Here is a 17,391-nt window from a genome sequence, read left to right on the forward strand (position 1 = left end):
TTGCTAAATAGGGGGCCCTTACAAACTTTTGCTATGGGGCCCACGAATATGTAGTTACGCCCCTGGCTGAAAGCAAAGTCTAAAGGTGACCATTCCTTACTTCATATACTGTACTGTCTGCAATACCGTGCTGAATACTAAGTCCTTGTTCCAGCTGTCTGTATTAGGAAGAATATTTTAATTGCAGGATGCTAATGAATGACTGAAGAATGCACTGCTCCCTCACTCTCCTCTCTCCCAGTCAACTGGCTGAGTGTTAACACGGGCTACACAGACTTAATTAGCAATTTCCTCCACAGACTGCAGATTTAGTATGCACTGTATCAGGCTCAGAGGGATACAAGGAGTTAACTTGGTTGCACCAGCTTGGATACGCTGACCTCTGGCTGCCCTGGGCTACACTGAGAATGTCCGTTTATCTATCTATATTGCGGTGGGGAAGACAGGCTGTCACGTAGTTTACCTAGCTGCCGTGGGGCTGGTTGCAGGGGCGTAACTACCATAGGTGCAGGGGGTGCAGCTGCTATGGGGCCCAGAGCTGAAGGGGGCCCATCTTTGCTGTCAAACTAATATGTTTTGCATACATTTATCACCATCAGTTGCTAAATAGGGGGCCCTTACAAACTTTTGCTATGGGGCCTACGAATATCTAGTTACGCCTCTGGCTGGTTGTCACTCACCACTCCCCCTTGCCGTCACTAGGATGCAGCTCTCTGCCCGACCTCCATCTAGTTGCCGCCCTCCGGATAACTCAGCCTCCTCCGGGTGTCAGTCTGCCGCAGATGCCGCCCAGGACTGTCTCTCAGGTCCTGCGTCACCACCCAGCCTGCGTCTTCACTGTTCGCCGCTGGTAAGCCTCAACCTGCGATGTGGTGCTGCGCTGTCAGTTACCTCAGCGCGCATCCGACAGTTCCCGTCCTCCGTCACCTCAGCCTTCCCTCAGCTCACTCGCTCTGCCTCCTGTGCCCCCTTATATCTCCTCTCTTTAAAAGGGCTCACAACGGGGCTCGTGCTGAGCGCAAGCACCCCCAGCTTTATTATTCCATGACACCCCAGTGTCAGCAATTCGGGAAAAGAGGGTCTCCCTCCAGAGCAGGGAAAATAGTACAATCCATCAGTCTCTGCCATAGAGCAGACTGTCCAGCACAGTCCACTTCTCCTGCTTTGAGGGGTGTTCTTGAGGGGAAATTTCTTCACTGGAGAAATTATTACTTATAGATCCCTTTTCTATGAAAAGTGTCCTGAACATACATTTATTGTAGGTTATATTAACCCATTGCTGTATTCCCTCTGTGAGGGAAGCTAATATATGCAGTCTCTTCCAAGGGAATAAATATACAGCAACCAATATTTGGTGATGAAGTCCAACATATTACATTAATACATTTATAAGGTCAGAGGATGTCACATTCCACTAATGCAACATTACATCAGGATGCTTATGATGTAAACGTTGCACAGATTGTATTGTGTCATTTTATCAGGCGTCATATGATTTACAAGGCTTCTCATGCTGGATTTACGTCATGTTTTAGTTCTTTGTAGTGGTTGCTGTCCATTCGGCTTCAGTATTCAATAGCATACAGCTACCAAAACCGCCACAAATGAGGCACGGAGGTGGAATTATGAAACCGATATTCTCGTAGTACACCCTATATAACTGGAATGTGTTCATTCATTTTCAGAATTGAACGAGTTAGCTGAAGTGAAACATGGAGTCTGTACCGGAAGATCCTGATTATGACAACACTTTTGATGCAAGGAAATATCTGGATATGTACTATGGAGTAGACCCCAAAACCCAGGAAATTGATAAAGAAACAATGTTTTTGCTCACATTTCTGAATGATGTATTTTCATCAGGTATGTCATCATTTGCAGAGCAACAATGTTCATGGTGGGTCAGGTCTATGGAGCAGGGAAAATTAATTGGATAGTTATATTTCACATTTCAGAGGATCAACATTATTGCTGTGTACCGGGGATGATGGTCATGGCTACCCGGTGGTACGTGGGTCTGATTTTGTAATGTGTAGACATTTTTATATACAGTATAAGCAAATTATTTGGTGAACAGACCACAAATGCAGTAAAGAAAATATAAAAAAAAGCCCTGGTTAGACAAATAAAAAGTTCAAACCAAATTTTACTACAAAACATTTTTTTTTATATTTATCGCTCTTTCGCTTTGTCCCCTTTTAGTAGGAGCTGTCGAAGATATTTGCATACAAACAAATGGATATATATATATATACAACTTTTTGAACATATTAATTTAAGTCACATTTAATTAAATTGTTTACAATAGCCTAGGGCCACAAGATAAATATTCATGTTACAAAGCTTCAAAATCATCCATGTGCTGTGTTTTTTTATTATTATTTCTTGACTGTATATACTAATGAGGTCATTCTGGTCGCATTGCTCCCCTGCGCGCTCACACAGGGGAGCAATGTTTAGCAATTGTGCATGTGCATAAACTTTTATGCGCATGTGCAGCCGCTTTGTGTGAGTGGGCACAGCAAATTGTTTATTCGACAGCTTGTTGGTACCTAGTAGTGTGGGTGGGGGGAGAAGGTTGACGGCAACGGGGTTGCGCCCATGGGAATGCCCAGCTATTCATGGGCGTCTCCATGAAAATGCTGGGCGTTCCCATGGAAATGCGCTCATGATGCAGGTGCCGGGGGCGGGCAGCTGTTTTCACCGGATGTCAGCTGCCCGCCCACTTCACTCTGTGAGTGCTAGAGAAATCATTGGATGGTCATCATGGAATGATTCCGCTCGCACATGCAAGGTTATGAATGGATGTGTATGCTAAGCAGCCATTCGCATGAAGACTGTTCAAACTGCAAAATGGAACTAGATTTTTTTTTACAATGACCTGATACTGACATGGTGATTGCTAAGGGGTTTACTGACCTAATATAGGGTTCACTATGTTGACACGAAGAAGCATTCACTGTAGTTATCTCCTTTTCATGTGCGTGAGGTGTAGTAGTGTCAGGAGGATAATAGGCATTACTGACATGCTGTTTCTTATGACTGAATAACATTTCACTACAGTTTTATTGCAAGGGCTTTGAACGCTACACAATACAGATGGCTTTTAACCTCTGCTATATTCATGCAGTTCTTACCTAGCCTCCTGGGATGTCTTGGAAAAATACACATTTCACTTATTTCTCCTGGACTCCCAAAAGAGCTGGTTTCTGTCCTATAACCACTCATTTAGCAAATGGTTACCGCAAATTGCACCATGACAGCACTGCCCATTGAGGGATTGTGGGTGATGCAGCAAAATGCAGCTTTGCCACCTATTGCAAAGCCATGGCAACACATTAATTAATCTAATAGAATATCTAGGTACTTATGTATTATCTGGACTCCCATGTTAAATGCACCCCATTTTTTCATACCCCTACTATCCAACTACGCATGGAGTTGACTTTATACAGTGTGGCGAGCGCAGCGAGCCACCGTGCCCGAAGCGTGGTGAGCGCAGCGAGCCCCGCAAGGGTATGCGGTGTCATAAGAAAAACGGGAGTCCAGATATTACATAAGTACCAATATCTATACTGTGGCAGAATCCTATACCTCATTTATTTTGCATATTTTATACTACATTATACTGCATTATAATTCCAATTTTATGGAAAATGAAAATTGGACTGAAGTGGAACAAATTTTAAATCCTACCTTAAATGTTTTAAATAAAACGTAAATAAATTGTGTAAAATTTTCGGTTTGAATTATTGATTTCATTAAGAAATATTTAGCAAGATATTAGTCTGTTTTATGTTTTCTGTCTATGAGGCCGTTCATATATCTAGAATTACAAATTTTTTATTCATTCATTTATATTCATTCATTCATTATTCATTTCACTGTTTTTAAATCTAAATGAAATCTGAAAACAACTTTCATTTAAAAAAAAAAACAAAAAAAAACAAATGACAAGAACAAAAAAATGCAAAAGAAAAACAAAGCAAAAAAAAATATATAAAACAAAAGCCCAGGCATTTGCATTTGTTTTTGTGGTTTTCACAGAAGCACAGAAAAGCTTGTGTTTTTTATGCATTTATAGTTGATAGATGCTAAACATATGTCAACTGACAGCAGAGTGGTCTTCTTCAGTCATTATGGACTGACATGCTATAACTGCTGAATGTTATCAACCACATTTTATGAGTTTATACAGGTCGAGTATCCCTTATCCAAATATCCCTTATGCAAATTATTCCGAAAACCATAGTCTCCAAATTGTATTTTATATTTGTGTACATTTCATGTGTTTGATGTGTTTTTACAACATAAATGCAAGATACCTCATTCAAATATAAAAATATTTCAAAATACGGAATAATCCATTATCCAAAAATCTTCTGGTTCCCAAGCATTTTGGATAAGGAATACTCAACTTGTACTGTACATGTGGCATTTTATCTGCATCTTTGTTCTATAGCTATTAGCTGTGTGAGAAAAATACTAAAAACCCACCTTTAAATATTTTAGTTAACATATACAGGTTGAGTATCCCGTATCCGAATATCCGTTATCCGAATTATTCCGAAAACCAAACATTCCAGAAAGTGAATTTTTTTTAATTATTTTGCTAACGTATTAGTGGGGACATTTGTAACAGCTCTATTGGGGACATTATATGTAACTGGCACTATACATGTGCAAGAAAAGTATTGCTTGCCATTTAAATTCAGTATCTGAGATAGTACACAAATTTTGTTTCATGTTTTGAAACCTTGTTTTTTGAACAAATAAAATATATGTGTGTATTTCATGTGTTTGATGTGTTTGCACAACATAAATGCAAGATACTTCAAAATACATCATTGAAATACAAAAATATTCTGAAATACGGAACAACCCATTATCCAAAATTCTCCTGGTCCCGAGCATTTTGGATAAGGGATACTCAACCTGTAGTATGTAGAAAATGAACTCATACACATATTTTAAATACTTTCATCTCTCCTAATTGCATGCTTATGTAAACCTATATGCAATTAAAAGATCAGAATCTGTTCTTCTATCTAATTTCTAGAATATCTGGAATGGCGAGGAATGTAGTTATACACGTAATGTGAACACCACATTTTTGACATTTGCAGAATGTCACCCTTTGGCCAGGATGTTTAAAGTAAAAGGGCATACAAACGGGGTGATTTCAGACCCTTCTCTAAGCGATCTGACTAGATCACTTAGAAAAGGAGCAGAGTTCGCTACTTTTGTATGCCTTCAAGTGATGGCGATGCGTGTTCCCATCCCGTCGATATCACCTGCAGGGAAAGCCAGTGCTTACACTGGCTTTCCCTAGATTGTGGGGCTTTGCCTATTAAACAAAGGAAAAGCCCCGCTCAGCACGATCACTCAGCTTTGCGGTGTTCATCGTGGGTGCAATGCAATGTGTGCTGTGCAATAGCGCTGGAGCACGTCAGCAAAAGTGCCAGGTTGCCCTGTGTGTATGGGACTTGACATATTGAGGGAAATTTACTAAACTAAATTCATATTTTCCATAGTAAAATACAAATTTTCTTGGCGTATTCGGATTTTTGCCATTTACTGTGCCAAAAATAAGATTTTTCGTATTCGTATTGATGGGACATACGTATTTGTATTTACAAATACAAATGAATACACCATCGATAGAATACGAATAGGAATCACCATTCAAAAGAATGGTGATTCCTAATTTACTAAGCGTCCAGATTGAAAATACGGCCGCTAATTAGCGTAAAACGGCCGCGAATTGATAGCCAAATACACCAGGAAAATACACTTTATTTTCCTGTCGTATTTGGCAGAAACCTGCAAGGCAAAATTTATTGGGGAGCAAGGAGGAGAATGTCACTTTGTGATGCACCAAAGGGTATAATAAAACATAACCTTTATTATTTTATTTCCTAAAATCTATAGCGAAAATAAAAAACACAGTACAGACATATAACATAGACATGTAAAAAAGGATAAAGATATCCTTATAGCCGTGGGGTCCCACTCCTCAAAATGTATATAAATGTTGTTTTTATTTGAGCTGCAATCATGTATTGTTCTGTAACTTAGTAGCAAGTATTGCTGATTTTGTTTTACTCTTAGAACTTTTTGCAGTTACTAGCATACCGCTAGTAACTGCAAAATGTTCTAAGAGTAAAAAAAATCAGCAATACAATAAAATATCCATTTTAAAGCTGGGAGGTGAAAAGTACCCACAAATATATGGTCACACACCATGCGATATTATCTTAATCAGAGTGGTGAAATATACGGGCCTGCTAAATGCACCAATCGGGTACCCAGAAAGTTATCTGGTGTTACCCTGGGCTCAGGCAGTGTAAATACACCATAAAAATAGCTAGGAGCACAGCACACTAAGCAGTTTGAGAGGTGCCCTATGACCGGTCCGTCAGCCAGGACAGCGGGGCTCGCAGTGTCATAGTGAAATACACTGCGCCCGCTTGTCGTGTCGGCACGAAAATGACGTGGCCGGTTCTCAGTACCGTGTGCAGCAGTGGCCGGGTAAGCCTGTAGGGCTGTGAGCCACTACATAAAAAGTACTGGAGTCAACTGATATACTCCGTGCTAGTCTGCCGCAGATCAGTGCTTAATGCAGTTACCGCTAGAAAAAAAAATACAGATCAAGATGCAATAATGTAAGGGAGGGGAAGTGGGAGCACACCACAGAGTGTACAGTCGGCGTACGCTTTGCTAGTGAGCTTTGTCACTAGCGAAGCGCACGCCGACCGTACACGCAGCTGAGCCCGGAAAATCTCTGGGCGTACCACTAATATACAATAGGTGCGCGCCAGTGGTGTCCAGGTGTGCACCACTGGCGCAGCACCTCTAGAGCCCACCCCCCGCCACAAACCTGGATTAAAACATATTTTTAAATCGCAAAACTTAAATTTAACGATGCGCTGTTACTTATGGGCCAGTGCTCTGTACTTGCCCCACAAGGCTAAAAGTTGCCAGCCAGCCCCTGCTTGTAAGTATAATTTCCTTCCACAGGTCCCCTATGGATTTCGTCAGATACCGGACACCGGACCAGGACACTGGACCCCGGACCCCCAGGACACCAAACACCTACCTACGGGATCAAGATAGGTAAGTATCAGTGTGTATGGGCTTTGGATGAAATAAAGTTTTTATTTATAATGTGTGTCAGTGTGTTTATTTCACTATTTTTAATAATGTGGAACTACAAGTGCCAGCCAGCCCTTTAATGCCCCGCATGCTGGGACTTGTGGTTCTCCAAGTCCCAGCATGCAGGGGAGGCTTGCTAGGACTCATAGTTCCACAGTATTAGACAATAGTTTATTCTATTTTTTTTACACCATTTTATCAGCCAGGTGACCACCGCTCCAGGGTCACCGGGGACAGCACCAGGCTTCAGCCAGGCCATGTAAGTCCTGGAGGGGGGGGGTCCCCCCTCCTGGACCCCTGACCAGGCTGACTGGTCGGCAGGGTTAATGCTTTGGCCACAGTGCCTTATATAATAAGTGTCCCCCGGCTGGGGCATTACCCTGCTGGCTGGTTGGGCCTGGGGCTGGTACTTAAAATACGGGGGACCCCTAGTCATTTTGTCCCCCGTATTTTGGGAACCAGCCCCGGCCCTGGAGCCTGAGGCTGGTTTTAAAAAAATCGGGGAACCCCTATTTGGCAAGTTTCATTAATTTTTTTTACCAGCCCCCCGCTCTTTCAGCCTGGTGCTGGTTATGGCCATGGGGTGGCCCCCACGCCATTTTTTTTTATTTATTTATTTATTTTTCTGGGTTTTTTTACACATTGCAGCCTGCACGGATCTGACTGATCTTTGCAGACTGGCTAGACAGATTCGTATTAGCGACCGTACATATGGCCGCTAATACGAATCAATACGCCATCGGGGGTTTACAAAGTAGTCGTATTTGACTGCTTTGTAAATTATCCTCTGAAACACAAATTTGCATACGGCTGAATCTTATTCATTCGTATTAAGAATACGAATACGATATATCGTATTCATATTCTTAGTAAATTTCCCCTATTATATTTATTAATTATTAGTTATTAACACATCCTACCACACGCACACATACACATTAGTGATCAGTCAGGTGAGGCAGGTTACGTAGAGCATCTTGTGCCATACTCCAATATACTCCAAAGTTTTCACTATAAAAAGAATACGAAAAATAGATAGAATATTATAAATATCTTCTTTGTAATATTCTAATGATTTTTATAGTCAAAACTTTGCAGTAAACTGGCTTATGACAGGTGAGACACTGTCCCCGTCTACCTTGCACCTGTGTATAATATCCACATTACATAAGAAATATTATGTTTATGTACGTGCTCTAAGCCAGTGGTTCTCATCCTCGGTCCTGAAGTACCCCCAACAGTTCATGTTTTCCAGGTCACCCTGCAGGTGCACAAGTGCTCTCATTACTAACACATTTTAAAAGATCCACAAGTTCATCTAATTAATTAATTGCGATTCTGTGTGGAGACCTGGAAAACATGCACTGTTGGGGGTCCTTGAGGACCGAGGTTAAGAACCACTGATCTAAGCAACAGTCAACATAAAACTCAACCATCTCTCATCCTAACCTTCTGTTTATGCGCACTTCTACCCCTTCTGTGCCACCCCTGTCTGTCTAACCCTCCCCTGTAGAATGTAAGCTCTCATGAGCAGGGCTCTCTATCCTCCTGTGCATTTCTTAGAATATATATATATATATATATATATATATATATATATATATATATATATATATATATATATATATATAGTCATAAGCGGCACTCCAAGGTAGCATAGGTTCAATAAGACACCAGACAAGTGTTGAATTCTACGTTTCGGTTTATTCCAACCATCATCAGGAACATTCCTGATGACGGTTGGAATAAACCGAAACTTAGAATTCAACACCTGTCTGGTGTCTTATTGAATCTATGCTACCTTGGAGTGCCGCTTATGACTAATTAATTACATGATTTATTGGAGAAGGCACCGGGTAAAAGTATTACATATTGATGGGCAAGTGTGCCGGACAACTTGGAACAATATATACAGATGTATCGGGATTCATCTTTGCAGGTGATGGCGTCGCCATCGCCATCACCTGCATCCCCGCCTTCTGTATGCCGGAAAGGGATGCGCGCGCACGAAGTGCATGCGCGTCCCCTTCCGACAGTGCTGCCCTCGGTCGACCGGTGCCCACACCGGGCGACCGCACACCCCCCCCCCCGCAGCCTCCTCGGATCCCCCCCAGCATATCCAGCGGGAGGCGGACAGTATTGCGTCCGCCTCACCGCCCTGCCGCCCGGATACTGAGACGCGCGTGCGTGGGGGACGCACGCGCGTCTCAGTCAGATGGAGCGCCGTGTTGCTGGCGGATCGCCAGCAGCATGCTGCTGGCGGTTCACCAGCAAAGATAAAACCGGCCCCATCTGTATATATATATATATATATATATATATACAAACACTGGTGGATGGTGCAGCACTCCCCGCAATTCATGACAGTAAACGGGTTTAGTAAGCTTACTAAACCCGTTTACTGTCATGAATTGCGGGGAGTGCTGCACCATCCACCAGTGTTTGTATGAATCATTTTAGTGCGGGCACCCAGCAGAGTATTTTCCAGCGTGGGAGCAGAGTGAGTGTGCCGGTCTATTGGAGCTAGTATATATATATATATATATATATATATATATATATATATATATATATGTCACCCTGATTATTGCCACCATTGTGGTGCCGTATAAATAAACAATAATAATAACATACTTTCTTATAACCTCACATACAACTAAAGGAAAGAGTATGCAGTCATATTACCGACTGTCAAAATACTGTCAATCAAATCACCAACCACCATTGGCCAGCATTCAAAATACTGACAAGCTCAAAAGGCCAACATTCACAATACTCATATGGTCAAAATACCAACACAGGCTAAATGCCGACATCTAAAATGTTGACGGGATCAATATGTCGACATGAGTTTTTCATGATATTTTCTTTGAAACTCACAATATATAGGCATAGTCAAATTATTATTGAGTTCTGAGCGCAGTGAGCCATGCGAGGGGATGATTTACACTTATATGGTGTCCATGTCGACCTATGTCGACATAGATACCCCCAATAAAATCTGTTGACTCTTTGACATAAATGTCGGCATGTAGACTGTATAGGCATTTTTGACCAGGTCAGTATTATGAATGTTGGCCAATAGTGGACATATTACTGTTGGGAAATCATACTGAACCCAAAGGAGCAATATAACCAAAACACTCCACATAGCATTGTGTGCCAATATACAGTGGATAGTATCATATAGCCAATATATTCACATGCCTCTCATTCATAACCAATATATCCAATGTAGACTTATATTTTATAAGATCATATTCAGTTGTGCTCATAAGTTTACATACCCTAGAACAGTGGTTCCCAACTTGGGGTACTCTGCAGACCAGTTGGGGGTACTTGAAAATAATATTGGTAATGGCGGAAGATGAAACAAAGTATTTTGACGGCAGAAGAAGAAGACCCATTGCTATGGAGAATAACCATGTTGTGTCACTTATGGTTCTGTCTTCAGCGTCATCAGCGTCTCATTGTGCTTTTGCCTGACCAGCAATCCAATGGGAGCTACCCGTGCTGCCCTCAGACATCAGCGATCATCTGCCCTGCACTGACACGGGTGGAAGAAGCAGCGGCATTAATCCTACAGGTGTAAGTGGGAACCCTGGAGACGATACACAACCAGCGGCCAGACACGGAAGTTCACAATTTCTGTACGCTACTCCTTAATATAAGGACATGCATAAGGATACGCATACTGCTCACTTCCACTCCACTCATAAGTACTGTCTATATTTTAAATTGAGAGGAGGGGTACTCATCAATGAAAAGCCAAATCAAGGGGTACGGGAGAGAAAAAAGGTTGGGAACCACTGCCCTAGAAGAATATGTGATTTTCTGGACATTTGTTAGAGAATATGAATGATAACTCACAAACTTTTCTTTCACTCATGGTAAGTGGTTGGGTGAAGTAATTTATTGTCAAACAAATGTGTTTACTATTTTTAAATCATAATGACAACAGAAACTACCCAAATGACCCTGATCAAAAGTTTACATACCCTGGAGATTTTGGCCTGAAAACATGCACACAAGTTGACACAAACAGGTTTCAATGGCTACTAAATATAACCATCCTCACCTGTGATCTGTTTGCTTGTAATCAATGTGTGTGTAAAAGGTCAGTGAGTCTCTGGTCTCCTGAAAGACCCTTGCATCTTTCATCCAGTGCTGCACTGACATGCCTGGATTCATGGGGGAAAGCAAAAGAACTGTCAAAGGATCTGTGGTAAAAGGTAATTGAGCTGTATAAAACAGGAAAGGGATATAAAAAGATATCCAAGCAATTGAGAATGCCAATCTGTAGTGTTCAAACTCTAATTAAGAAGTGGAAAATGAGGGTAGACCAACAAAATATTTCAGCCACAACTGCCAGGAAAAATTTTCGGGATGCAAAGAAAAATCCACAAATACTGTAACTTCAGCTGAAATACAGGACTCTGAAAAAAAAGTGGTGTGGTTGTTTCAAGATGTACAATAAGGAGGCATTTGAAGCAAAAATGGGCTGCATGGTCAAGTCGCCAGAAGAAAGCCATTACTACGCAAATAACACAAAACATCCTGCTTACAATACTCCAATTAGCGCAGAGACAAGCCTCAAAACTTCTGGAACCAAGTAATTTGGAGAGATGAGAACAAAACTTAACTTTTTGGCCACAGCCATAAACTTTACAATTGGAGAGGAGTCAACAAGGCCTATGATGAAAGGTACACCATACCTACTGTGAAACACGTAGGTGGATCCCTGATGTTTTGAGGATATGTGAGCTACAAAGGCACTGGAAACTTGGTCAAAATTGATGGCAGTATGAATGCAGCATGTTATCAGAAAATACTGGAGGAAAATTTGCACTCATCAGCCCAGAAGCTGCGCATGTGACATATTTGGACGTTCCAACATGACAATGATCCAAAGGAAAAAAGAGGGGGTGGTGTGTATTGCGCTGCTGAATATATGTATAAGTTTTAGGGATATACTCCAAACAGATGACCAATGTGCAGAGATTGAGTGACACGGACACACTGCTTAATACAGTATAAATTTTATATATTAAATAACATCAAGCAATACATAAAATACAATACATAAGAAAAACAAAAAAGATATATAAAAAATATATATATAAGAAAAATAATAAACACAATCAAGGTAAAAATAGATACGGTATATCTGTATTTGATAAATTGATTAAAATAAACAGGATAAAAAAGGGGAATTGTAGGCTGTTGTTGTAGAGCCTAATAATGAGCAGTCCTTAATAGGACTAGGATTGGACGATTGCTGGGGGTGCTCCTCTGTTAGTAGGCCACACAAATGGTTAAGAGCCAGATGGTTAATAAGCGTCTCACAGAAATGCTGTTATCCTGATATTGGTTAGTATTGGTTAGTGGATTAAGAGTCCGATAGAAAGTTATTGTTGGTAGAATGAAATGATATAAGGTCAACAGTCACTTAGCATGTGAGTAACATGCAATAACGATGGAATGTGGCTGGACTCCACACAGATAGCAATGGGTATGCAGCAGTTAAATACAGGGTTTCTAGGTTTTATCTCACCCTGTTTATGCAGTGATCGGTAACACTTGCCAGGTCTGTTGGTTGCTCCGTTCACGGAGGGAGGAGGGCGGCCGGTAGTTGTCATCTGTGGGCCACCTCTCTTAGGTGCCGGCAGCTGGTGGTTCCTTCCCAGGGGGACCGAGCCTCCCGAATGTACAGGCGGCAGTATTATTAGATGTGCGCTTGTCCTAGTAGAGCGCCAGAGAACCGTGTATACAGCGTGTTTGTAGGCGGCAGCGGACAGCCCCAACGTCCCGGTATGATGACGTCAACGCGTTTCGTCTCCTTAGCAACGTGGAGACTTTCTCAAGACGGAGAAAATGCACATTGGTCATCTGTTTGGAGTATATCCCTAAAACTTAAACATATATTCAGCAGCGCAATACACACCACCCCCTCTTTTTTCCTTTGTTTCCTAGTGTTGATTATTTGTGGGTAAAGGCAAACCCACAGGTGTGATCTGCAGCAGCTGATATATATCCGATATATCTACAACACCAGAGTGATACCTTTTTATACGGCTTAGACTTAAAGCGCTGGGGTTCCTGCTAGCTGTGGATTCACTTATCCCCAATCCTGCAGCCTGCAAGGAAATAATATTTTTTTTCCTGTATGACAATGATCCAAAACACAAGGCCAAGTCAACCTGTCATTGGCTACAGCAGAATATAGTGAAGGTTCTGGAGTGGCCATCTCAGTCTCCTGACCTCAATATCATTGAGCCACACGGGGGAGATCTCAAACGTGCAGTTCATGCAAGACATCCCAAGAATTTACAGGAACTGGAGGCTTTTTGCCAAGAAGAATGGGCAGCTTTACCATCTGAGAAAATAAAGAGCCTCGTCTACAACTACCGCAAAAAACTTTAAGCTGTCATTGATGTTAGAGGGGGCAATACACGGTATTAAGAACTGGGGTATGTAAACTTTTGATCAGGGTCATTTGGGTAGTTTCTGTTGTCATTATGATTTAAAAAAAGTAAACACAGTTGTTTGACAATAAATGGCTTCACCCAACCACTAACCATGAGTGACAAAAAAACATTTGTGAGTTATCATTCATATTCTCTGTCAAATGGCCAGAAAATCTCAAATTCTGCTATGGTATGTAACCTTATGAGCACAACTGTATATTGGTGGGTTATACAGCCATTAATGTGTACTGTCCATAATATCTGTCCATGCAAAATGGAATCATATTCTATTCTGTTGCTATTTATGGTGAGTCTAATTGGCTTGTTATATATTTTTTCTCTCCCTTTTGTTATTCAGTTTACAGAAGATAAAATGCTTGATTTCTTTCCCATTAGGTTGTGTTAAAGGAAAGAGCTTGATAGAGATTGGTGTAGGCCCCTCTATACACCATATCATACCTGCCTCTGAAAGCTTTGACACCATCTACCTTACCGATTATTCCGAAAGCAACCTTCAAGAAATTGAAAAATGGCTGAAAGATAGCATGGATGCTTTTGACTGGTCTCCATTCTTAAAATATGTCTGTGAACTTCAAAACAACCGGTAGGTATATAGTAAGATGAATTAACTTCATAGACTTAAATACGTTTGTCTTACTCCATGGCCAGTAGTCAATTAGCTGCGGTAATGTACTGCAGATAATGAATTTGCCCATGGCTATCCAATTAGCCTCGATACATGGAATACTGTGTGTCAGGGATTATGCTTCTCTAGCCTCAGGCACCTTTACCATAATCTGCAATAAAGAAATATGGAAGTTGTGTTCCTGCGCACCGAGTAAGGGATTTGGACTAGCTGCAAACACTGGAACGGTCTGACTAGAACCGATTTCAATAATTTAAAAAAAATGTGCTTTAAAGAAAGGGGGTTGATACAAGCACTATTTCAAAATACAACAGCGGTATTCTGCAAAGATGATGAGCACCCTGGTTGTGGCAAATCATACAGCACAGTGTCCCAAATTGTGCACCGGGCTCCCAGCCTGTCTTGCCAAAGTGGGTAATAATGGTCTATGACCTGCCCAATATTGTGTGGGGAATTCTGGGCCAGATGTATCAAGCTTCAAAAAGTGATAAAGTGGAGAAAGAAAAATAATCAGCCAATCAGCTCCTACCTGTTATTTTTCAAACCCAGCCTGTAATATGGCAGGTAAGAGCTGATTGGCTGGCTGTTTTTTTGTTTTGTTTTTCACTCTCCATTTTATCACTCCATTTTATCACTTTTGAAGCGTGATACAGCTGGCCGTAAGTCCGATATGTTCCCAAACAGTCTAAAAATGTATCTGAATGCGGAGTCCCACTAATCAGATATACATGTTGCGTCTTCAGGTACCTCTTTTAAAGTCAGTGGTGGCGTGCAGTTTTACGGAGGAGGGGGGGGCAGTGCAGTTTAGGGTATGCCAGTGTCTCCCTGCTTATCTCCGGACAGTCTGGGCGCCGCACGTGTGGCACACATCGTGCTGCGACCACAGCCTACCGCTGGTGGCTGCAAGGCCAACAGTGTTGCCGTGTGCGCCTCATCCCCTAATCTGTCTGGGATTCCTCCTGCCTCTCTTCTCACTCACAGCCTCCTACTTACTCTTACTCACAATCGGTCCGTTCGTAGTTTGCGTCCGGCTCTGCTCCCGTTCAGCTCCAAGGTCTTCCGGGCTGTCTCCGTTAAGGGTGCGGGTGTACGGTCCCCTGGCGTTTGGTGAGTCAGTCTGTGCTTGCTCCAATGTGGTTCAGCTCGTAAGCCTTCCTTGAGGAGATTCTCCTGTTGATACCGCTGTTGTATTTTGAAATAGTGCTTGTATCAACTTCTTTTCTTTAAAGTGAAAATTGTGTGGAAATTACAACTGTGTCAATACTACTAGTGTTTATTTATTTACAATACTATTTACAATAAAATACCATACCTTCCAACTTCTGTTCCTCTTAGTAGGGACACTAGCGCGGCAGAGCCGCCAGCGCACCCATGCTAATGAGCGCACAGCATTTTGACAATTAGCCGCGATTAGGACATGTCCCCATTTTTTCCGTTTGCGGCTCTGGATAGGCTGGGGGGGACTCCCAACTGTCCCCCCTCGCCACGGGACACTGCCGACCCCGGGAGGGACCGTCCCAAAAAAGCGGGATGGTCCCGCGAAAAACGGGACAGTTGGGAGGTATGCAATACTATATATACACATATATAGTATAAGATACATAAACATTTTTGTCTGGGCATACAAACCAGACACATAAGGACAGAGAGCAACACAACACAAATCTACTGTGTGCATAATCAGCAATAAACAGACACAATTAAAGGGGGCCTGCTTAGGGGGACATGTGCTGAGCATTCTGAGCATAGGCGGATTACCCACGTTACGGTCGCCCCAGGGCCCCCACACATTCTAGGGCCCCCGCCACCCCACTGCTACGGCGGTGGTGGGTGGATGGCAGGCAGCGGGACGTGCAGTGGGTGGGTGGCAGCGTGTCCCTGCGGTGTATGTGAGCCGAGGTCCGCAGCGGGGTCCCTGCGGTGGATGGGAACTAGTAGTTCCCACTAGTTCCCATCTGCCGCAGGGACCCCGCTGCTGACCTCACATCCGCCGCAGGGACCCAGCGCAGCACCGATCCCCGTAAGGTACCGCCCGGGGGGGCCCACAAACCGTGTTGCCCAGGGCCCCCACAAACCTTAATCTGGCATCTGAGCGATGCTAGAATCTGGTTACTGGTATTAGTCAGTGTGCTGGGGTAAACAATGTTTTTTTTTCTTAATACATGTACTGCAAGCCTAACTCCAGACAGGTTGAGGTGTGTTGTCCATTCATACAGTCTTGATCCAGTCTAATAATCATTGCTGGAAAACAATACATATTTCCAAAATCTCTTTTTTAGAACCACCCCTGAAGAGAAGGCAAAAAATATTAGAAGAAAAGTGTCACTGATGAAGTGTGATGTCACCAAGACCAATCCCCTGCATCCGAATTCCATTCCTCTGACAAACTGCTTGCTCATTGGAGGGTGCCTTATTTGTGCTTGCAAAACCGTTGCAGACTTTAAATCTGCTCTTAAGAATATTGTGTCTCTAATCAAACCAGGTGGTCATCTTGTTATAATTGAGTACTTGGCGGCATCGTCTTATAAGGTCGGAGAGACAAGATTTCCGGTTCTGTCAGTCAGTGAGAAGATTGTCAAGGAAGCAGTGTCTGAGAGCGGATGTGAGATTGAAGTGTATAAAATGTCTACAGACTTTGGGTTTCCGGAGGATGTATTTGATAATAAAGCTGTCTTCTGCCTTCTAGCCCGTAAGCTATGAGCCCGGATTCAACGTATACTTCCAATGTCATTGGAGTCATACAAATATGTTTACAGAGGCATTTCATAATACATTGTTGCATTGTTATGCTTTATACATATTAAAGCCTTATTCAAAATTATACAAAAGACCATTTGCGCCATGAAAAAAATAAATTGTGACAAGTGCAAAAATTATCTCCCAGAGAATACACACAAGTTATCTAGGAGTCCAAATAGACAGCAATCTAGGATGTAGTGCCCATTGTAATGTAGCTACAAAAAAGGCCAACAAAATTCTGGCATGTATTAAGAGGGGAATGGAAACTAGGGACTCAAGGGTAATTATGCCACTGTATAAAGCATTGGTGAGACCTCACCTAGAGTACGGAGTACAGTTCTGGGCCCCACACTATAAAAAGGACATCATAGAATTAGAAAAAGT

General features: G+C 42.2%; 1 protein-coding gene across 1 annotated transcript; it reads left to right on the top strand.

The window, feature by feature from the left end:
• The first annotated feature begins 494 nt into the window (after window positions 1–494).
• LOC146042090 (nicotinamide N-methyltransferase-like) lies at window positions 495–17,011 on the top strand. Its single transcript, XM_083162003.1, has 4 exons — window positions 495–850; window positions 1,686–1,863; window positions 14,019–14,226; window positions 16,548–17,011. The coding sequence occupies exons 2-4, from the start codon at window positions 1,713–1,715 to the stop codon at window positions 16,966–16,968; spliced, it is 780 nt and encodes a 259-aa protein (XP_083018129.1). The 5' UTR covers window positions 495–850; window positions 1,686–1,712; the 3' UTR covers window positions 16,969–17,011.
• The last annotated feature ends 380 nt before the right edge of the window (window positions 17,012–17,391 follow it).

The sequence above is a fragment of the Crinia signifera genome, chromosome 19, assembly GCF_055691185.1.
Source record: "Crinia signifera chromosome 19, ASM5569118v1, whole genome shotgun sequence".
NCBI classification, from domain to species: domain Eukaryota; kingdom Metazoa; phylum Chordata; class Amphibia; order Anura; family Myobatrachidae; genus Crinia; species Crinia signifera.